This window comes from Nicotiana tomentosiformis, chromosome 6, assembly GCF_000390325.3.
Source record: "Nicotiana tomentosiformis chromosome 6, ASM39032v3, whole genome shotgun sequence".
NCBI classification, from domain to species: Eukaryota; Viridiplantae; Streptophyta; class Magnoliopsida; order Solanales; family Solanaceae; genus Nicotiana; species Nicotiana tomentosiformis.
The window spans coordinates 37764673-37791328 of record NC_090817.1 but is presented as its reverse complement, the minus strand read 5'-3'; the positions used below and the strand labels follow the sequence as shown (position 1 = coordinate 37791328).

Below are 26656 nucleotides of genomic sequence, written 5' to 3'. Positions count from 1 at the left end.
AGGTACCCAGGTGAATCTGACTACAGCTTTTCATCTACATACCGATGGGCAAGCAGAGTGGACCATTCAGATGCTTGAGGATATGTTGTGCGCTTGTGTTCTTGACTTCAAGGGTAGCTGGGATGATCATTTTCCACTCATAGAATTTTCCTACAACAACAACTATCATGCTAGCATTTAGATGGCATCGTTCGAGGCTCTATACGGTAGGAGATGTAGATCTCCCATTGGGAGGTTCGAGATTAGGGAAGCGAAGGTTATAGGGCCATACCTCATACATCAGGCTATGGAGAAGGTTAAGATCATTAAGGAATAGTTAAAGACTGCCCATAGTAGTCAGAAGTCCTATTCGGATGTACGTCGTAGAGATTTGGAGTTCTAAGAGGATGATTGGGTATTCTTGAAGGTTTCCCCCATGAAGGGTGTAATGCGGTTTGGTAAGAAAGGAAAATTGAGTCTAAGGTATGTCGGACCGTACAGGATCATTCAGAGGATTGGTCAGGTGGCTTAAAGGTTAGAACTACCTCTAGAGATGTCTTTAGTGCACCCGGTGTTTCATCTATCCATGTTAAAGAAGGTGGTTGGAGATCTGTCGCTTATTATTTCGGTTAAGACTATAGAGGTTAATGAGGAATTGACTTATGAAGAGATTCCAATTGCCATTCTTGATAGGTAAGTCTGAAAGCTGAGAAACAAAGAGATTGCCTCTGTGAAAGTGTTATGGCGAATCCAACAGGTCGAAGAGGCCACTTGGGAAGCCGAGGAAGAGATGAAGAAGAAGTTTCCTCATTTGTTTGAATAGTTATGTAGTTGTGTCCATGATGTTAAAAGCTAACTTTCTATAAATTATGTTTCCCATGTATAGTTTATGTTAAGGATACTCCTTCTTGGTAATGTAATGTTTATGGCATTTTGGCCGGTGTTGTTTTCATGTTTTTTTACATCGTTGTGTTATGGTTATGCTGTTAGGACTAGTTTTGGGATTCTCTGGCAAGTGGATAGGCCCAATTACAGGGAGACTCCGGAGATATTTTTGGAAATTTAGGGAGTTAGTCAAAATTTGGAACTGTTGTTGTGTGAAGTAACAGTTGGGTCACATTGAATGCTAATGGCGGATCTTGACCCTCATTCGAGGACAAATGATCCTAAGTGGGAGGAGGATGTAAGGCCCCGTAAAACTTTCACCCAAAATCTGGTTTTTCGTGATGCCGAGGTAGGCTAATGTATTTGAGGGTTGTATAAAATCTTCGTGGCGATCTTGCTCGCTGCGGTACGAACTTTTTGGGTTGAGCAGGGCATTGGGGAGTTGAAGAAAAATTATTGCAGAACAGGGCATTTCTGTGGTCCATTATGCGACCGCAGAACTGATCTGAAGACTGCAGATTCCCCGCAGAGTGAAGCAGAGAAATGGGCCAATTTTGGAGGTTGTTTTGCGTTCAACTATGTGACCGCATACTTATTTCGTGGGCCACACATCCATTGCAGAACCATCATGAAGATTTTCGGAGGGAGATTCTACGGTCCATTCTATGGCTGCACAATTGATATGTGGGTTGCAGAACTGGCCGCAGACTGGACCAGACCAGCCCAGTTTTTTGGGATCGTTTCTGCGGTCCATTTTGCAGGCCGCATACCTGATCTGCAGTGCACTCTGTAACCGTAGAGTTGAGTTCGGAGGGACCATTTTCTGTCTTTAAAACCCGATCCCATTTTATAAAACAACCTTAGGGGTTATTATAGAAGATTCAAACTGATATTTTAGAGAGAGAAAATTGGTCTAAAGTGAGAAGAAGAATTCCTAAGCTATTTGTTCATCAATCTTTGCTCAAGTCTGGAAGAATTCACAAGGATAAGTCACAAGGCCTTCATCCAAGAGGTAAGATTCTACCCCTAGCCTTCAATTTCGAAATTTGGGTTGGGGATAGGTAATAGGGAAGAAGGTTTTGAGAATAAGAGTTGTTATTTATGCATGCATGTACTAATAAAGATGGTAAGGAGGTTGTGGACTAGTTGTGGCTGGCCTATTGAAGTGTGGACTAATTGTGGGGTAAAGGAATCCACCATAGGAGGACCTTGAAACCTTAATGCACACCTAGTGCTTGTTAAAATGCTCGAATAAGCTGAAACCCCGAGTATCTTCCTAATTATTGTTCAAATTTATCATGTTTCTAATAGATTGAGGTCGCTAGGATTTCCGAAACATTGTCGTAATTTAAGGGAGCTCAAGCGAGGTATGTTGGCTAAACTCCTATTGTAGAATCTATTTCTATGATGTCCTCGTAAGTTGCAATTATGATTGGCTCAATTTCTCAATTCTCATGTTCCGAGTCTTCCCTAATAGATTTTATTATTCTAAAATAAGTGTTGTGTTGAAAGATGAATATACTCAAAATGTGTTCCAAATGTTCCTATCATATCATGATTCCCTCTGAGAATGTAATCTAGCGTGATCAATGTACCAAAGGTGTTGTGATTTAAAATCATGTTTCAATTACAAGTTGGTATGCCTATTTGTGGAAGAGAAACTAAATGTGCTTAAGACTCTTGTTTATTCATATGTGTGCTTAAAGTCTTGATTTGAAATTCTCTTATTGATGATAATTCATGGTAACGCTTGAAAGTTATTGGGGTGAGTATGAAATATGAAATACGGCCGACGTGTCAAGAATGATATTACAATTGTGGCCACTAGTGCCAATCAAAAATGGAAAGACGTGTGAAAGATTATGAAATAAGTTGTAAATCATTTAATAATAAATGCTTTGGGAGTATCGTTTAGTCACCGAGGAAGGGTAGGTCGAAAAAACCTAACCCCGAAACTACACGTTTCGGTGTAGGAGTGATTGAGAGGTAAATCCCTATGTTGATGTAATGAGATTGTTTCCCCTTATATGGGATAAGATTGATGTGTTGAGATGTTTCCCCTCAAATGGGATGATATTATTGCTAGCGAGATATGATTTGATGTCGACCCACACGGCATTGTGGCGAGACGGCTTAGCCGATCGGGCTGAGATCGGACACTGAGCTGCGCACATGGTGGTGTTGTGAGTGGATGTCTCGGAGTGAGATGGTTTAGCCAATCGGGCTATATGGTTTAGCCAATCGGGCTGAGATCGGACTTTGTGCTAAAAGTACGGTGGTATATCGATACTAAAGATCTCCCAACTTAAAAATATTGAAACTTACTCGAAATTATTTTTCTCCTAACTTGACAGCTTGATACTGTTTGAGGCTCTTATTGATTTCATATTTCCTTCTCCTTTTACTGTTACTCGTTCTATTGAGAGGGTGTTTAGTTTTACATACTAGTATTATTCCATATGTACTAACGCCCCCTTTGCCTTGGGAGCTGCATCTTTAATGGATGCATGTGGTTCCATAGCATGCGGTATTGATCAGTGATAGCAGCACACCCTCTCCTCAGCTGACTTGGTGAGCCTATTTCATTTTGGGGTCTTGTATCTCTTGTCCTCTATGTATATTGTTTTGAGGTATACCCGGGGCCTTGTTGCCGGCAACATCATGCTACTCTTTTGTATCAATTAGAGGCTCCGTAGGCATAGCGTGGGTGGTCCCTTTGTCTTGGGAAGTCATATTAGCAATGTTGTATTGGTATCATATGTTTCAACTTCTAAAATATGAATGTGTAATGTAATATTTTGGGAAATCTTGAAAGAAGTTCTAACAATAATAAAATTTGGAATATTTATGTAACCTTCTCATTGTCTAATTAATGAAATATATCTTCTCTTTGTTCATGGGTAAGTTTGGGTAGAAGGCATTGTATAGGCTTGCTTGACCGGGTTATCTCGGTTGAGCGTCGGTTGCGCTTCCTGAGGTCGGGGCGTGACACACCCCGAGTCTCGGATGCGACCTCTAAGCTCAAGAGTGGCTCTGCTAGCACCCACCTGAGGATCTGCAGAAAAAGATATGCAGAAGCGTAGTATGAGTATACCACAATCAGTACTCAGTAAGTATCAAGTCTAACCTCGAAGAAGTAGTGGCGAGGCTAGATGCATCCAAATACTTGCAACACAACTATAAATAACATAGCTCGATTTGATTTAGTAAATAATCTCGTAAATAACAAGTAACAAAGACATCAACAATCGAAGAATATAGAGCATGCTTTTCCAGTACAAGAGATAATCATAATGCTGCTCAGATATAGTATTGAAAGGAAGCATGCTCAATCAATGGAGTCGAGCTCCCAACTAGCATATAGAGATGTCATGCAACAAATAGCCAATAAATAAATACTTCTGATAGAGTCAAAGATATTTATGCATGCTCAAACCGGTATAAGATGCATGTACTACGATACATAATCCATGTATCACCATAACCCGATACAAAATCCATGCATCGACCCAATACACAATCCATGTATCGACCACGCTCACAGGGCCCAAAGTAACACGGGTAATCACTTGATTCCGGAGGGACGAATCCTAATATAAATGCAAAGAGGAGCTTAATAGCTCGCTCATAATAAAATATATGTTCATCATGTCATGTGTTCCATTAATTTTCATCCGCACGATCTTACCTTGAGTCCCACAATCCCAGACCAAAACAAGTATCCAATATGATATGTATGCATATTGTAACACCCCGGAAAATTTCAAAGTACTTAAGTGGTAAGCCCGGTAAATTTTTCAAAGAAAATAATGTTTCATGTTGTCGGACTAGGCTTACGTGTTTCATGTTGTCGGACTAGGCTTACGTGTTTGAGGATTGAACAATGCAACGGAAAGTAAAGAAAAATTTTTAGAGGAAAAGTGCATTTATGCGGTCCATTATGCGACCGCAGAATCACTCTGCGGATCGCATAATGGCCGTAGAGTGAGACAGTTAATTGGGCCAATTGGAAGCAATTATGCGGTCAACTATGCAATCGCATAACTGTTATGCAGTGCATTATACGACCACATATCGGTTATGTGGACCGCATAGTGATCGCATACACAGACAGTTCTTTTGTCTATTTTGTAACCAACTATGCTACCGATATGCGGTGCGCATATCGGTTATGCAATTGCATATGCGACCGTATACCTTGTTCCGAAGCTCCATTTTTGATTTTTTAAAACCCGACCCTATTTCATTAAATACACTCTTTGGGGTAATTTTTGAGCTATTATCTGACATTTTAGAGTGAGAGAGGGTGCCCTAAAGTGAGAAGGTATTCTCCAATATTTGTCCTTCAATTCTTGCCAAAGTTTTGGAAGATTAAGAAGAGAAACCTCACTAGGTCTTCATCCTAGAGGTAAGATTCTACACCCTAACCCTCACTTTCGAATTTTGTGTTGAATTGGATAATTAGCAAGATAATTTATGGACAGTAGGGTTGTTTATTTACATGCATGTGATATCAAAGGGTGTAGGAAGATTGTTGAACTAGGCATGGTAAATATTAGATTGTGGGATGATGGAATTCTCCATAAAAAGGGCCTTGAATCCTTAATGCACACCTAGTGTTTGATAAAATGCTCAAATGAACTAGAACCATAATCATCTTCCTAATTTTGATTCAATTTGTTATATTTCTAAAATAGATTGAAGTTTCTAAGAATTCCGGAACATTTAGTGTCAGGAAGCTCAAGTGAGGTATGTTGTCTAAACTCTTCTTTAAGAATTGGAAATTCCAATATCCTTGTAAGTTCCGAGATGTTGATTATAAATGGAGTATTCCGATAAGTTTTGTGGTGAAGATATATGTTCAATTCGTGTTTCAAATGCTCTTATCATATTGCATTATAAATTGAGGATGTGTCCCAAACTATGGATTATGTATCCACATGTTATAATTTCTGGTCGTGATTTATGTGAAAGTTATTATGCCAAGTTGTGTAGAGATTGTGATTGTGATACACCTCCACCCACATACATTGGGGTGAGGCGGCATGACCGCTTTGTGTGGGGATTATGGTATAGAGATTGTGATTGTGATACACCTCCACCCGCATATATATATTGGGGTGTGGCGGTATGACCGCTTTGTGTTTGTGATTATGATATTATGGGACTGCACCTCCACCCGCTTACATTGGGGTGAGGCGGTACGGCCGCTTTGTGTATGACTTTGGTATTGTTGTGGCACCACCACCCACATACATTGGGGTGAGGTGGCATAGCCGCTTTGTGTTGGTATTGGTATCGTTGATGCATTTCCACCCGCATACATTGGGGTGAGGCGGCATAGTCGCTTTGTGTAGGTTCTTGGTACTGTAGTTATACATCCACCTGCATACATTGAGGTGAGGCGGCAGGGCCGCTTGATTTGAGTTGTGGTAATGTACGTACACCTCCACCTGCCATCGGGTGAGGCGGCAGGGCCGCTTTGTGTGAAGATGGTTATAGAGAATCTTATCTTAAGTCCTATAAATGTTGTTGATAGCTTTTAATAAGCTTGCTATGGTTGAGACGGTTATCTATATTATTCTATTGTCGCACTGGTTCATCATAATTATCTTGTATTTCTAAATTTTTAAATTGGTGTTTAGTTTTCATGCTAGTACTATTTGATGGTACTAACGTCCCTTTTGCCGGGGGCGCTGCATCTTTAAATGGATGTAGGTGGTTCCACTGCAGGAGACATTGATCAGTGATAGCAGTACACCTTCTTCCCAGCTGACTTGGTGAGCCCCACTTTATCCCGAGGTCATGTATCTTTTATTCTTTATGTATTATGGTTGAGGTATAGCCGGGGCCTTGTTGTTGGCATTATCATTGTACTCTTCTTTATCTATAGAGGCTCTGTAGACATAGTGTGGGTTGTGTATTGGTACTGGGAAAGACAAACTATTCTATGTTGTGGTTGTATTACTTGTCCATTTGAGACTTTAAAAATGGTGAAACTTATGGTAAGAAATTGGTAATTGCAGACACGACCACTTTATTGTTTAATTAAGGAAAACATATATTCTCTTTATTCATGAATGAGTTTGGGTAGAAGAAATCTAACAGGCTTGCTCGGTCGGGTTCACTCGGTTGAGCGCCGGTCGCGCTCCACGATTTTGGGGTGTGACACATATATCCAGAGCCTAAGGTTTTAAAGTGTCCTAGGATGTCTTGAAGCCGTGTCTAGTAGAGTCCTTATTAATGGTGTTTTGTCGACTACATCTATAATTAGGATGCTACATGGACATTTAGGAATAATACCCTTCTTTCATGTTCTCGATCATGCGATAAAGCTGGTTGTAAGACTGTTCCTTTAACTCTTGTATTGCTCTAATTTTCAGTACATGGCACCTAAGAAGAAGGTAAGAACTGGCCAAAGAGCCAATGTCACCCCACGAGTGACAATTGACCCTATAATTGATGATGCGGTGAGCACCCGAGGAGTGAGAATATTCCTCCAGTTACTACACTGCCTGACTCTACTACAACTGATCAGACCGCACTTGTCCCTACACCTACAGAAGGTGCAACAGTTCCTCCAACTGATGTTCCATTTCCATTTCCAGCTCCAGCTTCCGATTCTAATGTGTCTGATATTGATATTAGGGGAGCCATACAAATGTTGACATAGATAGTGGCTTCTCAGGCCCAGAGATCGAGTGTTGGGCCGGGCCTACTCCTTCCAGTCATCCAGGAGAATCCGCTAGTTCCGGGGTGAACAAGTTTCTTCAGTTAGATCCTCCAGTGTTTACGGGTACTGATCCCGAGGAGGACCCCCAGGACTTCATTGATGAGATGCACAAAACTCTCCGGTTTATGCATGCCACAGATACGGAGGGAGTAGAGTTGGCCTTTTACCGCCTGAAAGGGGTGGTCTATTCTTGGTTTGAGTTGTGGGAGGAATCCCGTGAGGAGGGAAGCCCTCCGACAAGGTGGGGTGAGTTCACAGATGCCTTTATGGATCATTTCTTGCCTGTCGAAACTAAGGCAACTCGTGCCGCTGAGTTTGAAAGCCTGAAGCAGGGTAGTATGAATGTGTGGGAGTACCATATGGAGTTTGCGCGCCTGTCCAAGTATGGTATTCACATGTTGCCCATAATGGAGGCTAGAGTACGCTGGTTTGTATAGGGCCTTAGCCCCTTGGTTATCAATGAGGCCTCTACAGCTACCTTAAATTCCGATATGAACTATGGTAAGATGGTGGCATTCGCTCAAGCCACAGAGACCCGCAAATTGAAGAATAGAATGGAGCATCAGAGTAGCAGCAAGGCCCAGTCCGCGGGCAACTTTGGTGGTTCTTCCGTTGGTAGTGGTGGTAGGTCGTCATTCAGGGGAGCATCATCAGGACCATCCTAATCATTTGCCCAGTCTTCGATGGGTGCACAATCATCTGGACCCAGTTAGGGCAACAGGGGACCCCACCAGTAGGGTCGGCCTGACAGAAGGTTTCAGTAGCGGAGGCTTCCATGCCCTAAGTGTGGGAGGATGCACTTTGGGTCCTATTTTATGGACCTACCAGTATGCTATGGGTGTAGTTTGCGGGGTCACATTCAGAGAGATTGCCGCTCATCTCGCCGAAATATGGGCAGAGGCGCGGCACAACCAGCTAATTCTGCCGCTACTACATTCACAACACCTCCAGCTCGAGGCACCCCAGCACCCGCAGGGCGTGGTGTAGCTAGAGGTGGTGCACAAAATTTGGGAGGACCCAGTAGATTTTATGCTATGCGGAGACATCGGGAATCAAAGGCTTCTCCAGATGTTGTCACATGTATATTGACTGTCCAATCTCATGATGTATATGCTCTTATTAATCCCGGTTCCACTTTGTCATATGTCACTCCTTATGTTGCTATGGAATTTGGGATAGAACCAGAACAGCTTTATGAGTCATTCTCTGTATCTACTCTGGTTAGTGAGTCTATTTTGGCCGCACGGGTTTATAGGGATTGTGTTGTCACATTGCGTGGTCGAGACACCGTGGCCTATCTTATTGAATTGAGAATGGTCGATTTTGATGTGATAATGGGGATGGATTGGCTTTATTCTTGTTTTTCCAAGCTTGATTACCGAACCAGGACTGTTAGGTTTGAATTTCCTAATGAGCCAGTTATTGAGTGGAAGGGTGATGATGTAGTGCCAAAGGGTAGGTTTATTTCCTACCTTAAGGACACAAAGATGATAAACAAGGGATGTATTTACCATTTGGTCCGGGTTATGGACACTGATGCTGAGGCACCTACACTTGAGTCTGTGCCTGTTGTGAATGAATTTCTCAGAGTCTTTCCGGATGAACTCCCTGGGATCCCACCAGATAAGGAGATTGATTTTGGGATTGATGTGATGCCAGACACACATCCTATATCCATTCTACCTTACAGAATGGCACCGGCAGAATTGAAGGAGCTAAAGGAACAATTGAGAGATTTGTTAGAAAAGGATTTTATCCGGCCGAGTGTGTCGCCTTGGGGAGCACCAGTCCCTTTTGTAAGAAAGAAAGATGGGTCACTGAGAATGTGTATTGACTATCGGCAACTTAATAAGGTCACAATCAAGAATAAGTATCCACTGCCAAGGATAGATGATTTGTTTGGTCAATTGCAAGGTGCCAGGTAGTTCTCCAAGATTGATTTAAGATCCGGGTATCACCAATTGAAGATCAGGGAGTGGGATATTCTGAAAATAGCTTTTAGAACCCGGTATGGGCATTTTGAATTTCTGGTGATGTCTTTTGGGCTAACAAATGCCCCAGCAGCCTTCATGGATCTTATGAATCGCGTTTTCAAACCATTCCTCGATTCTTTTGTGATAGTGTTTATTGACGACATTCTTGTATATTCACGAAATCGAGAGGACCATGTCGGTCACCTCGGGGCAGTGTTGCAGACTCTGTATCAACACCAATTGTATGCAAAATTTTTGAAATGTGAATTTTGGCTCGAGTCTGTCACATTCTTGGGTCATGTTATCTCTAGTGAGGGGATTAAGGTTGATCCTCAGAAAATTGCGGCTGTAAAGAATAGGCCGAGGCCTACAACTCCAACAGAGATTCACAGTTTCTTAGGGTTAGCTGGATATTACAGAAAGTTTGTGGAAGGGTTTTTTACTCTTGCCTCTCCATTGACTAAATTGACGCAGAAGGCAATTAAGTTCCAATGGTCAGATGCTTGTGAAAAGAGTTTCCAAGAATTGAAAGCAAGATTGACTACGGCGCCGGTGTTAACTCTACCAAAGGGTATAGATGGATTTGTGGTATATTGCGATGCTTCAATAATCGGGCTTGGGTGTGTATTAATGCAACATGGGAAGGTGATAGCTTATGCTTCTAGGCAACTAAAGAATCATGAGAAGAACTATCCAACACATGATTTAGAACTTGCGGCAGTGGTATTTGCATTGAAACATTTGGCGTCATTATTTATATGGGGTCCATGTTGATATATTCACGGACCATAAGAGCCTTCAATATATTTTCAAGCAGAAGGAATTGAATCTGAGGCAGAGAAGATGGCTTGAGTTACTCAAGGACTACGACATTGATATTCTATAGCATCCGGGAAAGGCCAATGTTGTGGCTGATGCTCTTAGCCAGAAATCTATGGGTAGTTTGGCTCACTTGGAGGCATATCAAAGGCCATTAGCCAAGGAAGTTCACCAATTGGCTAGTTTGGGAGTTTAGTGAAGGAGGGGTGATTGTGCAAAATAGGGCTGAATCATCGCTTGTTATGGAAGTCAAAGAGAAGCAATACAACGATCCATTGTTAGTGCAGTTGAAAGAGGGGATTCATAAACATAAGATATGGCCTTTTCTCTTGGCATGGATTATGGTACACTAAGGTACCAAGGGCGACTCTGTGTTCCAAATGTGGATGGTCTACGGGAAAGAATTATGACTGAAGCTCACACTTCTAGGTATTCCGTGCACCCAAGTTCTACGAAAATGTATCATGATCTTAAAGAGGTCTATTGGTGGAATGATATGAAGAGGAATGTGGCGGATTTTGTGGCAAGATGTCCAAATTGTCAGCAAGTGAAGTCCGAACACCAAAGGCCCTGTGAGTTGGCATAGAACATAGAAATTCCAATGTGGAAATGGGAAATGATTAATATGGACTTTGTGGTAGGATTATCGCGCACTCCGCGCAAGTTTGACTCAATTTGGGTGATTGTGGATCGACTCACGAAATCAGCACACTTTTTGCCGGTTAAGTCTACCGACACAGTAGAGCAGTATGCTCAGTTGTATATCAAAGAAATAGTCAGGTTGCATGGCACCCCAGTTTCCATCATTTCTGATCGGGGGGCACAATTCACTGCTAATTTTTGGAAGAAATTTAAGCAAGGTTTGGGTACTCAAGTAAATCTTAGTATATCCTTTCACCCGCAGACTGACGGGCAGGCAGAGTGGACTATTCAGACGCTTGAGGATATGTTGCGCGGTTGTGTTATAGACTTCAAAGGTAGCTGGGATGATCATTTACCACTCATAGAATTGGCATATAACAATAGCTATCATGCTAGCATTCAAATGGCATCATTCGAGGCTTTATATGGTAGGAGATGTAGATCTCCCATTGGGTGGTTTGAAATTGGGGAAGTAGAGTTGATAGGGCCAGACCTTGTGCATCAGGCTATGGAAAAAGTTAAAATCATTAAGGAGCGGTTGAAGACTGCTCAGAGTTGTCAGAAATCCTATTCGTATGTTCGTCGTAGAGATTTGGAGTTCAAAGAAGATGATTGGGTATTTTTTAAAGTTTCCCCCATGAAGGGAGTAATGCGATTTGGTAAAAAAGGAAAATTGAGTCCGAGGTATGTCGGACCGTACAAAATCATTCAGAGGATCGGTGAGGTAGCATACAAGCTTGAGCTACCACCTGAGATGTCATTAGTACAATCGGTGTTTCATGTGTCTATGTTAAAGAAAGTAGTTTGAGACCCGACAGTCATTGTTCCGGTTGAGACTATTGAGGTAAATGAAGAATTGACTTATGAAGAGATTCCAATTTCTATTATTGATCGGCAAGTCCAAAAGTTGAGAAATAAAAAAATTGCATCCGTGAAAGTGCTATAGCGAAACCAACAGGTTAAAGAGGCTACTTGAGAGGCCGAAGAAGAAATGAAGAAAAAGTATCCTTATTTATTTGAATAACCATGTAATTATGAGTTGTGCCTTATGAAAATGCTAAGGGATATTCCTATGGAATATATATGACTTGTACATTTGGTGTTAAGGGTGTTCCGTTCTGGTAATATAATTGCTTGTGAGGCCACAGTTGGTGTTGTTTTATATTATGTTACGTTGTTGGATTATGTATATGCTGTTAGGATGTGTTTCTGGGGCTCTCTGACAGGTGGATAGGCCTAATTACAAAGGAAACTCTGGCGAAATAATTAGAAATTTAGGGAGTTAGTCAAATTTAGGGCTGCTAGTTTGTGGTATAAAACAAACTAAGTTGCATAAGATGCTAATGATAGATTTTTACCCTCATTCGAGGATGAATAATCCTAAGCGGGGGAGAATGTAACACCTCAGAAAATTTCGAAGAACTTAAGTGGTAAGCTCGGTAAATTCTGCAAAGAAAATAATATTTCATGGTGTCGGACTAGGCTTACGTGTTTGAGGATTGTAATGGCTCGGACTTTTTTGGTTGAATAATGCAACGGAAAGTAAAGAAACATTTTTGGCAGAAAAGTGCATTTCTTCGGTCCATTATGCGACCGCAGAATCACTCTGTGGATCACATAATGGCCGCAGAGTGAGGCAGTTAATTAGGCCAATTGGAAGCAATTATGCGGTCAACTATGCGATCGCATAACTATTATGCAGTGCATTATGCGACCGCATAGTGACCGCATACACAGACAGTTCTTTTGGCTATTTTGTAACCAACTATGCTACCGATATGCGGTCCGCATATCGGTTATGCGATCGCATATGCGACCGTACTCCTTGTTCCGGAGCTCCATTTTTGGTTTTTTAAAACCGGACCCTATTTCATTAAATACACTCTTTGGGGTCATTTTTGAGCTATTATCTGACATTTTAGAGTGAGAGGGTGCCCTAGAGTGAGAAGGTATTCTCCAATATTTGTCCTTCAATTCTTGCCCAAGTTTTGGAAGATTAAGAAGGGAAAACTCACTAGGTCTTCATCCTAGAGGTAAGATTCTACACCCTAACCCTCACTTTCGAATTTTGTGTAGAATTGGATAATTAGCAAGATAATTTATGGGCAGTAGGGTTGTTTATTTACATGCATGTGATATCAAAGGGTGTAGGAAGATTGTTGAACTAGGCATGGTAAATATTGGGTTGTGGGATGATGGAATTATCCATAAAAAGGGCCTTGAAACCTTAATGCACACATAGTGTTTGATAAAATGCTCAAATGAGCTAGAACAATAATCATCTTCCTAATTTTGGTTCAATTTGTTATATTTCTAAAATAGATTGAAGTTGCTAAGAATTCCGGAACATTTAGAGTGTAAGGAAGCTCAAGTGAGGTATGTTGGCTAAACTCTTCTTTAAGAATTGGAAATTCCAATATCCTTGTAAGTTCCGAGATGTTGATTATAAATGGAGTATTCCGATAAGTTTTGTGGTGAAGATATATGTTCAATTCGTGTTTCAAATGCTCTTATCATATTGCATTATAAATTGAGGATGTGTCCCAAACTATGGATTATGTATCCACATGTTATAATTTCTAGTCGTGATTTATGTGAAAGTTATTATGCCAAGTTGTGTAGAGATTGTGATTGTGATACACCTCCACCCACATACATTGGGGTGAGGTGGCATGACTGCTTTGTGTGGGGATTATGGTATAGAGATTGTGATTGTGATACACCTCCACCCACATATATATATTGGGGTGAGGCGGTATGATCGATTTGTGTAGGGATTATGATATTGTGGGACTGCACCTTCACCCGCTTAAATTGGGGTGAGGCGGTACGACCGCTTTGTGTATGGTTTTGGTATTGTTGTGGCACCACTACCCGCATACATTGGGGTGAGGCGGCATAGCCGCTTTGTGTTGGTATTGGTATCGTTGATGCATTTCCACCCGCATACATTGGGGTGAGGCGGCATAGCCTCTTTGTGTAGGTTCTTGGTACTATGGTTATACATCCACCCGCATACATTGAGGTGAGGCGGCAAGGCCGCTTGATTTGAGTTGGGGTATTTTACGTATACCTCCACCTGCCTACATCGGGTAAGGCGGCGGAGCCGCTTTGTGTGAAGATGGTTATAGAGGATCTTATCTTAAATCCTATAAATGTTGTTGATAGCTTTTAATAAGCTTGCTATGGTTGAGACGGTTATCTATATTATTCTATTGCCGCACTGGTTCATCATAATTATCTTGTATTTCTAAATTCTTAAATTGGTGTTTAGTTTTCATACTAGTACTATTTGACGGTACTAACGTCCCTTTTGCCGGAGGCGCTGCATCTTTAAATGGATGCAGGTGGTTCCACAGCAGGAGACATTGATCAGTGATAGCAGTACACCTTCTTCCCAGCTGACTTGGTGAGACCATGTATCTTTTGTTCTTTATGTATTATGGTTGAGGTATAGCCGGGGCCTTGTTGCCGGCATTATCATTGTACTCTTCTTTATCTATAGAGGCTCCGTAGATATAGTGTGGGTTGTGTATTGGTACTGGGAAAGACAAACTATGCTATGTTGTGGTTGTCTTCCTTGTCCATTTGAGACTTTAAAAATGGTGAAACTTATGGTAAGAAATTGGTAATTGCAGACACGACCACTTTATTGTTTAATTAATGAAAACATAGATTCTCTTTATTCATGAATGAGTTTGGGTAGAAGAAATCTAACAGGCTTGCTCGGTCGGGTTTACTCGGCTGAGTGCCGATCGTGCTCCACAGTTTTGGGGCGTGACACATATATCCAAGAATAATAGATAAAAGTTTCCCAACAACCTAATAATAATCATTCGGATATGTGCTTATTGAATTTCTATATGACTACTGATGATTCAAGCAATTCAACATATCAGGAATAAGCTTCCGTGCCTTCATAAATATCATAAACCTAGGCATGGTCTCTAACATGTATAAGAGAGAAACGTAGTCATATAAGCCAAACAAATCATGAATCAAGATGAGAACATAATCAAAACAAAGCATAAAGTAACTCAAATCTACCCCGGACACAATATAAACTTGGTAAGAGCATATTTACTCGCCACCCCGAATATACACCACCCCTAATACCTTAAACACATAGCAATCAAGGTAAATTCAAGGGGTTTCCCTCTTAACTAGGTTAGCAAAATATCCACCTCCAAACAGCTCAAATCTAGTTAAATACAACCCAATAACGTCAAACAAATCCAAACAAATCAATCCCAAACAATAAGGTTCGAATCTTTAATCAAATAGACAAAGTCAACCAAAAGGTTAACCCGCGCCCGCTTTCCGGAACCTGACCAAACTCAAAAATCCCGGATACCTATTCAAATACAAGTCCAAATATCCAATTTTCATCCAAAACCGACTCCAAATCGGGATTCAAATCTCAATTATTCACTTTCCAAAATTGTAGTAAAAAACCTCCAAAATTCTCTTTAAAATTCAAGCCTTTATGCATAGAAATCCATGGAAAAACATAATATAAAGTCAAATCTAAGTGAAAATTACTTGCCTCCAATGATATAGTGAATTTTCTCTTCAAATTCTCCCACTCTCGAAGTCTAGGACTCAAAATATGAAAAAGTGGGTAAAAATCTCAAAATCACAACTTAAATTTTCTACCCAGTGATGTTCATTGTGATCGCAAAAGTTAAAAATCCACCCAGCCGCTGCTCCTCTTTGCAAATGCGAAGACCCCATCGCGAATGTGATGCTGCCCAGCTAAGCCAATGCGAACGCGGTCCCTCACCCATAAACGTACAGGTAGTCCACTTGACTGACACCAAGCTTCTTTGAACGTGGCCTTGCACGTGAACGCAAAGCACTAGACCTCAGCCCTATGCGAACGCGACCCCACTCCCGCAAACGTGAAGAGTAAATCTTCGCCTGTCAACTCCTCTACTCTGCGATTTCGAGCCTCGCTCCGCTATCACGAAGAAGTAACCTGCACCAGAAGACCAATACTCCAAAAATAAGGGGAAATGGTCCCAAACCACCACGAATCATACCGAGCCCCCGAGACCCCGTCAAATTATGCCAACAATTTCCAATTCCTAATCCAAACTTGTCCAAGGGCTTGAAACACCACGAATAACATCAACACAGAGAATCCACGATCAAAACTAGTGTCTTAGTTCAAGAACATCCAACTTGCAACTAAATGTCCGATTCAAGCCTAACCAATCCGGATTCCAACCAAACTTTGCACACAAGTTTCAAATGATATAACAAACCTATACCAAGTTCTGAAACAACAATCTTGCTCTGGTATCATCAAAGTCACCCCCAGTCAAACTTATGAACTCTCCAATCCAACAAATTGCCAACTTTCGGGAAATAAAGCCAAAAATATCCTGGGAACCCCCAAATCCAAATCCAAATCCAAATATACACCTTCTAAAATCATCATACAAACCTATTGGAACTATCAAAACATCAATCTAAGGTCATTTACATAAAAGTCAAACCTTGGCCAACTCTTACAACTTAAGCTTCCAAAAATGACACTAAGTGTTCCAATTCACTTTCTAACCTTCCTGAAGCCAAACCTAACAACCCCGTAAGTAAAAAAAAACATCAAACAAACATATAGGAAGTATCAAATAGGGGAAATAGGGGAACATGTCTCAAATATACAAAACGGCCAGTCGGGTCGTTGCACTATCTCTACGGCCTAATGGAAAGTAATCCCAATCTCTGACTCTCGAGCCACAGTAACCCTGATGTCATAAGTCAAACCCTCAATAAACCGCCTCACCTTCTCTGCCTCGGTGGGGATCAAGAAGCAACTTGACAAGAAAACTCTATAAACCTCGTCTCGTACTCAACCACTAACATACGATCCTATTGAAGATGCTCAAACTGGCCTCTCAACTCATCCCTCATGGCTAGTGGGATGTCTCTCTGAAGGAACAAATGCAAAAACTAAGTCCAAATAAGAGGAGATGAACATGTTGGCCTGCCCAGCTTATAAGTCTACCACCATCTCCTAGCAACCCCTCTTAGCTGAAATGTAGTGAAGTCCACCCCATTGAAATCTACCAAACCCAAATTGCGAAGCATTTGATGACATCTGTCTAGAAAATCCCGTTCATGTAGCCTCTAAAACCTTTCCATCCTTTTCTACTCCTCAGTAGACATAGCATGCATAACCTCTAGTCTAACTGCTATAATGGGCTACTTGCCACCAATTGGCAATACTCCTAACATCTGAAACATTGTCGCTGCCTGCTCCAAAGTACGAGCAGTAGGGATCTGAGCTCCCTCTCTAGCCTGAGATATAGGTGGGGCCCCTGGAACCACTCTAGCCTGCGTCAAGGCATGTATGAAACTAACCATCTTGGACATAGTCTCTTAGAATATCGGTGCAATAACAAAACCCTCTAGATGCTGAGTGGGTACTAGATCCTCAACATGCTCATCTATGATCTGATCCTCCACCGGATCCGCAGGTGGGTCCGCTGAAATTGCCTTGACGTGGCCATGAGCTCCGGTGGACAGTCTACCTCTATTTGTGATTGTGTGGCCCTCGGTAGGAGCCTTGGCCCTACCTCTCCCGGCTACAGTTGGTGGTGCTACCTCTCACTTACCAGCTGCTATTGAAGCGCGTATTCTCACCATTTGTGAGAGAGTAGAAGAGAAATATTTAGACTTAGACATTAATTTCATGAGGAATCAAAAAAGGGAAATTTCATATGCTTTATAGCCTCTCACAGATAGATACTGACGTCTCTTTATCTATACACAAGACTCTACTAGGCCTGCTCATGACTGGTGAGACCCTTAGAACCCAGAGCTCTGATACCAAATTGTCACGATCCAAAATCCCGCCAAAGGCTGTAACTGTAACGGCACCTAACCCACTTTCTAGACAAGACAACACTCAACAACAATTACAAAATAATGTTATTAAGTCTTTAACAGTGTCATAATATATATATATATATATATAATAGCACAGAATAAGTCTCAAAACAATATCATAGATACACAAGTATAAGACAGGGTCTAAACACGACCATGACTGTCTAAAAAATTCCACCCAGTGTCACATCATCATGAGCATCTAGTAAGATTAAATAGTCTTAATTGAGCAACAACATATGTTTGGAAATAGAATAAACAGACAGGGATAGATAAGTAGGGAAGGGGGCCTCCATGTGTTGCAGACCAATCAAGTAAATCATCTCACCACGAAGTTTCCATATAAACTCCAACTCAACTAGATGCATACCACTAGTATCCGCCTCAGAAAATACACAAAAATGTGCAAAAGCTTAGTATGAGTACAAAACCACAGTACTCAGTAAGTGCCAAGACTAGACTCGAAGAAGTAGTGGCGAGGCGTCAATATTTACACTTACTAACAGTCCAATAATCAGGTGAAAGCATACATTAGATACGAAATAAGGCATGATATCATCATTGGGTACAAAAGCTAGAAATACCGAACATATGGAATTTAGGCATGCTTTACAGATAAAGAGATCGAATCAGATATCAAATACTTCAATATTCACATATAGACATGGTGTAAATCAACAAAAGTTTATATAAAATTCATCATGAGTTTCAGATATATAAATACGCATGCTCAGGATCCCTCTCAAGACCTCACATCATAATTCCATGTGTCTGACACAGGTCACGTGTCCAGACCAAGCACCAAATCTGAGTGCCTAAGCTCAAAGGGCCTAAAGTAACATGGGTAATCACCTGACTTCGGAGGGACAGATCCATATCCAAGCGTTGATCATTTTACAATCAATAATCAAAATCAATAATCAATATCTGATCATAGAGTCCTTAATGCCAAAATCCTCAACTTTCCTTAATATCCAACACACCAAACCCATGCATGTGTGTATGAAATAATATAATTAAGAAGCACCAGGATATAACAATAGAGATGCGAATAAAAGCTCGCGTGACTAAAAGATGGCATGGATAATTAGGTGATTTGATTTATCATTACAATTCTATGAGCAATTTTGACTTATAAAAGTCTAATCATGATATTTAACATGAGTAAATTAAAACATGTAACCACTAAATCATGAAGCAATAAGACAAGTGTATGACTACCGCTCAATAAGAAGCTCAACATGGAAAAATAATATTTTATGCCGAATTTAAAAAGTCCTAACCTTAAGCATGCTTCTAAATCATAATTATGAGTCATCACGTAATCATAGAATCAATGAGACATGGATAATAGATTCATGTTGTCCAAACAAGGCATATAGTAAACCTAACTCTATCTGGATATTGCCAAAACCTAGCTATGCATATATAATCATCACCTAGCATATATGTGGCACCTAAATCAAGCAACAAGTAGCAAATAGATAACCTATGGGGAGAATTTTATCTTACAAAGGTAGACAAGAGACTTACGTCTTCCCGGCAAGCTTTAATCAACAACAACCGCCTTATTAAATCCAAATCCAGCCCACTCGAATCTAGTAAACTTTTACTTAATAACGTCAAATAAAGCTATAGGAATCATTCCAAACAATAAGGCTTCAATCTTTAATCAAATCTAAAAAGCCAACCTATGCCCATATGGTCAAACCCAGAGTCTAGGGTAGATCGCGACTACTCAAAATCCAATGAGTCCAAATATATGATTAAATTCCAAAACTGATTCCAAATTGGTACTCAAATCCTCAAATTATACTCTCATAGGTAGTATACAAAAACCACAAATTTCACTATAAAATTCTAGGTTTAAGTATAAAAATCTATGGGGAATCAAGATATATAATCAAATCCAAGTAGAAATTACGTACCCTCAAAATTGTATTGAAGATCTCATCCAAAATCGCTTCCTTTCAAGCTCCAAAACTCAAAAATAGTAAAAATGAGACAAAACTAGAAATATATCCTCCTATCAGGCATTCTCGCATCTATAGAGACTTAGTTGTAAGTGCGAACTCACTTCTGCAACAAAAATAGCACTTCTGCGCATCTCCAACCCAAGGACTAACATTGCATCTGCAACCAGAGCTCCGCAGATGCGGACTCGTAGGTGCGACCTTCATCTTGTATTTATGCCCTCTACCGATTTGACCAAATCTCGTATCTGCGACCCATCTACTGTAGATGCGGAATCTACTGTAGATGCGAAATCGCGAATGAGTCAAAATTCTTCGCAGGTGCGACCATCCGCATCCCGACCTCCCATCACACCCGTTCATAATGTACTGTAGGTGCGACCATCGCACCTGGACACCTACCATCGTAGGTGTAGTGCATTAGATACCAACAAATTTTCAGTAACACCAAAAAGGGTATAAAACCATCCTAAAAGATACCCGAGCCCCTGGGCTCCGACCCAATCATACCAACTAGTCTAAATATCTTATCCAAACTTATTCCAATGCTTAAAACACAAAAAACAACAATAAAAACTCTCACACCCTAACCTTGGGAGGTGCGAACCAAGGTTTGTTCTTACACTCTTTTTATTCATAAAACTAGGCGATTGAGGCCTCCATGTAATAGCGCCATAATTAAAGTGTGAATAACTAATTAGAAAAAGAAATATTTGGCTTTTAGACATTACCATCACTGTCACTAGCATAGCCATACCCAGCCATTATATGCAATCAAATACTAACACTAGTCTACAAGCCTCTAAGAGTACCAAAAGATGATACACATATTACATAACTTGGTCGGGACAGGGCTCCACCGTACCCAAAAGGTTTATGACATCTACATCAATACCTATTGACTTCTGAATAGCTACTCCACCTCAACGGAGGGCTTCCTTCCTCATAGGAGTCCTCCCACATTTCAAACCAAGAATAGGCCACCCCTTTCAGGCGTTAGGAGGCCAACTCTGCTCCCTCTGTCTCAGTAGAATGCATAACTCGGAGAGTTTTATGCATCTCATCAAAGAAGTCCTGAGGGTCCTGCTCAGGATCAGTACCTATGAACACTGGAGGATCCAATTGGAGAAATCTGCTCACCCTGGAACTAGTGGAATCCCCTGGCTGACTAGAAGAGCTAGGTGCAACATTTGATCTCTAGGCCTGAGAAGCCACAATCTGAGCCAACATCTGTATGGCTCCCCTAAGATCCCTATCAGATACATCGGAACCGGAAGCTGGGGCTGGAGGTGGAACTGGAATATCAGTTGGAGGGATCGTTGCACCCTCAATAGGTGCAGGAACTGGTGTGGTCTGATCAGGTGTAGTGGAATCGGGTAGTGTAGTAGTCGGGGGAATGTTCTCACCCCTCGGGTGCTCACCCGAATCATCGAGTATCGAATCAATTGCCACTCCTGGGGTGACATTGGCTTCTTGGCCAGTTCTTGCCTTCTTTCTAGGCGCCATGTACTGAAAGTTAGAGCAAAGCATGAGTTAAAGGAGGAACAATCTTACAATCAGCTTTATCGCAAGATCTAGAACATCAAAAAAGGGTATTATTCCTAAATGCCCAAGTAGCCTCCTAATTATAGATTTGGTCGACAACACACCGATAAGAAAGACTCTACAAGACACGGCTCCGATACATCCTAGGACACTTTAAAACCTTAGGATCTGATACCAAGTTTGTCACGCCCCAACCTAGGGGAGTGCGACTGGTGCTCAATCGAGATACCCCGGTCAAGCAAGCCTTTAAAATACCTTCTACCCAACTCACCCAAGAATAAAGAGAAGGATACATTTCATTAATTAGACAGTAAGAGGTCATGTGAATAACACCAATTCATTTCCATTAGTTACGTCACTAACAAGTCTTTGAGATAGAACATAGTAGAATCATAGTTTAAGTGGAACAAATGATACGATTACAGTATTTTTAGTCAACCTTTCCAAAAACAGGTACCACCCACACTATGTCTACGAAGCCTCTAACAGGAACAAAAGAGTGCTAAAGACATTGCCTGCAACAAGGCCCCGGCTATACCTCAAAACGCTATGTACAAAGGATAAGAGATACATGACCCTGAAATGAAGTGGGGCTCACCAAATCAGCTGAGAAGAGGGTGTGTTGCTATCACTGATCAATACCATCTGCTATGGAACCACCTGCGTCCATTAAAGATGCAGCGCCCCCGGCAAAAGGGATGTTAGTACATATGGAATAGTACTAGTATGTAAAACTAAATACCCTCTCATTGGAATGAGTAATAGTAAACGGAGAATAAAACAAGAAATCAATAATAAACTCAGACAGTAAAAAGGTGTCAAGTTAGGGGAAAGGTAAATTTCAAGTAAATATTTAGTAATTTAAGTTGGGAGATCTTTAGCACCGATACACCACCGTATTTTAGTACAGAGTCCGATCTCTGCCCGACCGGCTAAGCCGTCTCACCCAAAGACATACACTCATAATACCACCACGTGCACGGCATGGCGTCCGATCTTAGCCCGATCGGCTAAGCCATCTCACAACAATGTCATGTGAGTCGACATCACATCACATCTCGCTAGCAATAATCTCATCCCATTTAAGGGGAAACATCTCAACACACCAATCTCATCCCATATAAGGGGAAACAGTCCCATCACATTAACACGGGGATTTATCCCTCAATCACTCCTACACCGGCACGTGTAGTTTCGGGGTTAGGTTGTTTTGACCTACCCTTCCTCGGTGGCTAAACGACACTCCCAACACATTTATTATTAAAAGGATTACCACTCATTTTATATCCTATTACATGTCATTCATTTTATTGGCACCATTGGCCATAACGCAATATCATTCTTGGCACGTTGGCCGTACTTCATAGTTCATGCTCACTATTTCACTTTCATACATCATCATGGATAATCAACAATAAGGCTTTTCAATTTAAGACTTTAAACACATACTTGAGCAACTTAGGGTGTTAGGCACATGTAATTTCTTACACAATTTGACATGATAGCTTTCATTAGAATCACGTTTTTAAATCATAACATAATAACACACAGCCCATACTTAAACCACATTCTCAATGGTGACTCAACATAACAAGAATCTTTGGAATACATATTGAATGCATATTTATTTTGACACAAGGCTTATTTGGAATAATCAATTTATAATAAGCATCACGGGACTTATAAGGATATTACGGGTTTCAATTATAAGAGAAGAGTTTAGCCAACATACCTCACCTCGAGCTTTTTAAATTACTACAATATTCCAAAATTCTTTGCCTCGTCGATCTATTTAGAAATATAGCAAAATTGAACACAAATTAGGAGAGAGTTCACAGTTCCAGCTCACTTGAGCATTTTATCAAACACTAGGTGTGCATTAAGGTTTCAAGGTCCTCCCATGGTGGATTCTTTCATCCTACTACCCAAAGTTTACCCAAAAGATCTCAACAATCTTCCCACTAACTTTGATGGTACATGCATGTAAAATAAACAATCTCATACCCAAGAATCATATTCCCAATTATCCATCTCCTACCTAAACTCGAAATTGAAGACTAGGGTTAGAACCTTACCTCTTGGATGAAGAACTTGTGAGTTTTTCTTGTGAATTCTCCAAGTCTTGAGCAAGAATTGATGAGCAATTAGCCTAGGGTCTCTTCCTCTCTCTCTCTCTCTCTATAACACTCTCCCTTCTTTCTAAAATATCAGATTTTTCTCTCAAAATGAGCCCCAAGGGCTTTTAATCAAAATAGGGTCGGGTAAAAACAATTAGAAAACTGAAGCCCTGACACAGATCTGCAGTTGCATATGCGACAGTATAAAGCTTCTACGGTCCACAAAATAGACCGCATAATGGCCCTCCAGAACTGGGCAATTCTGCCTCATTCTGCTGCCAGACTGCGGTCCGCAGACCAATTCTGCGGTCGCATAATGCACCGCAGAACTCCCCCTCCAGAAAATTTCATGTTGGATCTGCGATGGGTTATGTGGCCCGCATAATGATTATGCGGCCGCATAATGGACCGCATAAGGCTCCAACAATTTTACCAAGTCTTTACTTAAATTTGCGGCGGATCTGCGGTCCGCATATCAATTATGCGACCGCAGAATGGACCGCAGAAATGCCCTGCACTTCCATCGCTATTCAAAAAGTCCGAACTGTGGCGAGCCCCCATGTTTTAGGTAAAATTTTACGAGGCCTTACATCCTCCCCTGCTTAATATCATTCGTCCTCGAATGAGGATCAAAATTCACCATTAGCACTCAATGTGACTCAGCTGCTATAACACACACCAGCAGTTCCAAATTTTTGACTAGCTCCCTAAATTTCCAAAATATTCGCTAGAGTCTCCCCTGTAATTGGGTCCTATCCACCTGCCATAGAATCCCAAAACTAGTCCTAACAACATAACCACAACACAACGATGTAAAACAACAGGGAAACAACACCGGCTGTAATGCGATTAAACATTACATTACCAAGGAGGAGCAACCTCAACATAAGTCGTACAGGGAAAACATAATTTATAGAAAGTTAGCTCTCAACATCATGGACACAATTACATTGCTATTCAAATAAATTCGGATACTTCTTCTTCATCTCTTCCTCGGCCTCCCAGGTGGCCTCTTCGACTTGTTGGTTTTGCCATAACAATTTCACCGAGGCAATTTCTTTGTTCCTCAACTTTCGAACTTGCCTATCAAGAATGGAAACTGGAATTTCTTCATACGTCAATTCTTCGTTAACCTCAATAGTCTCAACTGGAACAATAAGCGACGGATCTCCAACCACCTTCTTCAACATGGATACATGAAACACCGGGTGAACTAAGGACATATCTGGAGGTAGTTCTAGCATGTAAGCCACCTGACCAATCCTTTGAATGATTATATACTGTCCGACATACCTCGGACTCAATTTCCCTTTCTTACAGAACTGCATTATACCCTTCATAAGGGAAACCTTCAAGAATACCCAATCATCTTCTTTGAACTCCAAATCCCTATGAAAAATATTTGAATAGGACTTTTGACGACTTTGAGTAGTTTTCAACCGTTCTGTAATGATCTTAATCTTTTCCATAGCCTAATGCACGAGGTCTGGCCCTATCAACTCTGCTTCGCCAATCTCGAACCACCCAATAGGAGACCTACATCTCCTACCATATAAAGCCTCGAACAGTGCCATCTGAATGCTAGCATGATAATTGTTGTTGTAGGCAAACTCTATGAGCAGAAAATGATCATCTCAGCTACCCCTGAAGTCAAGAACACAAGCGCACAACATATCCTCGAGCGTCTGAATAGTCTGCTCTGCCTGCCCGTCAATCTGCGGGTGAAAGGTTGTACTAAGATTCACTTGAGTACCCAAACCTTGCTGAAACTTCTTCCAAAAATTAGCAGTGAAATGTGCCCCTCGATCTGAGATAATAGAAATTGGAGTGCCATGCAACCTGACTATTTCCTTGATATACAACTGAGCATACTGTTCTATTGTGTCGGTAGCCTTAACGGGTAAGAAATGTGTTGATTTCGTAAGTCGGTCCACAATTACCCAAATCGAGTCGAACTTGTGAGGAGTGCGAGGTAGTCCTACCACAAAGTCCATATTAATCATCTCCCATTTCCACATCAAAATTTCTATATTTTGTGCCAACCCACCAGGCCTTTAGTGTTCAGCCTTCACTTGTTGACAATTTGGACATCTTGCCACAAAGTCTGCTACATTCCTCTTCATATCATTCCATCAGTAGACTTCCCTAAGATCATCATACATCTTTGTAGAGCCCGGGTGCACAGAATACCCAGAAGTGTGAGCCTCGGTCATGATTCTTTCCCGGAGACCGTCCATATTTGGAACACATAGCCGCCCTTGGTACCTTAGTGAACCATCATCCACGCCAAGAGAAAAGGCCATGGTCTTATGTTTATGAATTCCCTCCTTCAATTGTACCAACTATGGATCATTGTATTGCTTCTCCTTGACTTCAACCACAAGCAACGATTCAGCCCTATTTTGCACAATCACCCCTCCTTCACTAGAGTCCGCAAGATGAACTCCCAAACTAGCCACCTGATGAACCTCCTTGGCCAACGGCCTTTAATATTCCTCCAAATGAGCCAAACTACCCATAGATTTCCGGCTAAGAGCATCTGCCACAACATTAGCCTTCCCCGGATGATACAAAATATCGATGTCGTAATCCTTGAGTAATTCAAGCCACCTTATTTGCCTCAAATTCAATTATTTCTATTTGAAAATATATTGAAGACTCTTACGGTCCGTGAATATATCCATATGGACCCCATACAGTTAATGACACCAAATCATCAATGCAAATACCACCGCCGCAAGCTCTACGTCATATGTTGGATAGTTATTTTCATGATTCTTGAGTTGCCTAGAAGCATAAGCTATCACCTTGCCATGTTGCATTAATACGCACCCAAATTCGATCCTTGAAGCATCACAATATACGACAAACCCATTTGTACCCTATGATAGGGTCAACACTTGTGTCGTAGTCAATCTTGATTTCAACTCCTGGAAGCTTCTTTCTTAAGCATCTAACCATTGGAACTTAACCGCCTTCTGCGTCAATTTAGTCAATGAAGAGGCAAGAGTAGAGAACCCTCCACAAACTTCCTGTAGTATCCAGCTAAGCCCAAGAAACTGTGAATCTCTGCTGGGGTAGTAGGTCTAGGCC

General features: G+C 41.2%; 1 protein-coding gene across 1 annotated transcript; it reads right to left on the bottom strand.

The window, feature by feature from the left end:
• Positions 1–24516: 24516 nt before the first annotated feature.
• LOC138893817 (uncharacterized) lies at positions 24517–25032 on the bottom strand. Its single transcript, XM_070178481.1, has 2 exons — positions 24925–25032; positions 24517–24816 (listed from the first exon to the last, which is right to left on the bottom strand). Exons 1-2 carry the CDS (start codon positions 25030–25032, stop codon positions 24517–24519), a joined length of 408 nt encoding a protein of 135 aa, XP_070034582.1.
• Between the last annotated feature and the right edge of the window lie 1624 nt (positions 25033–26656).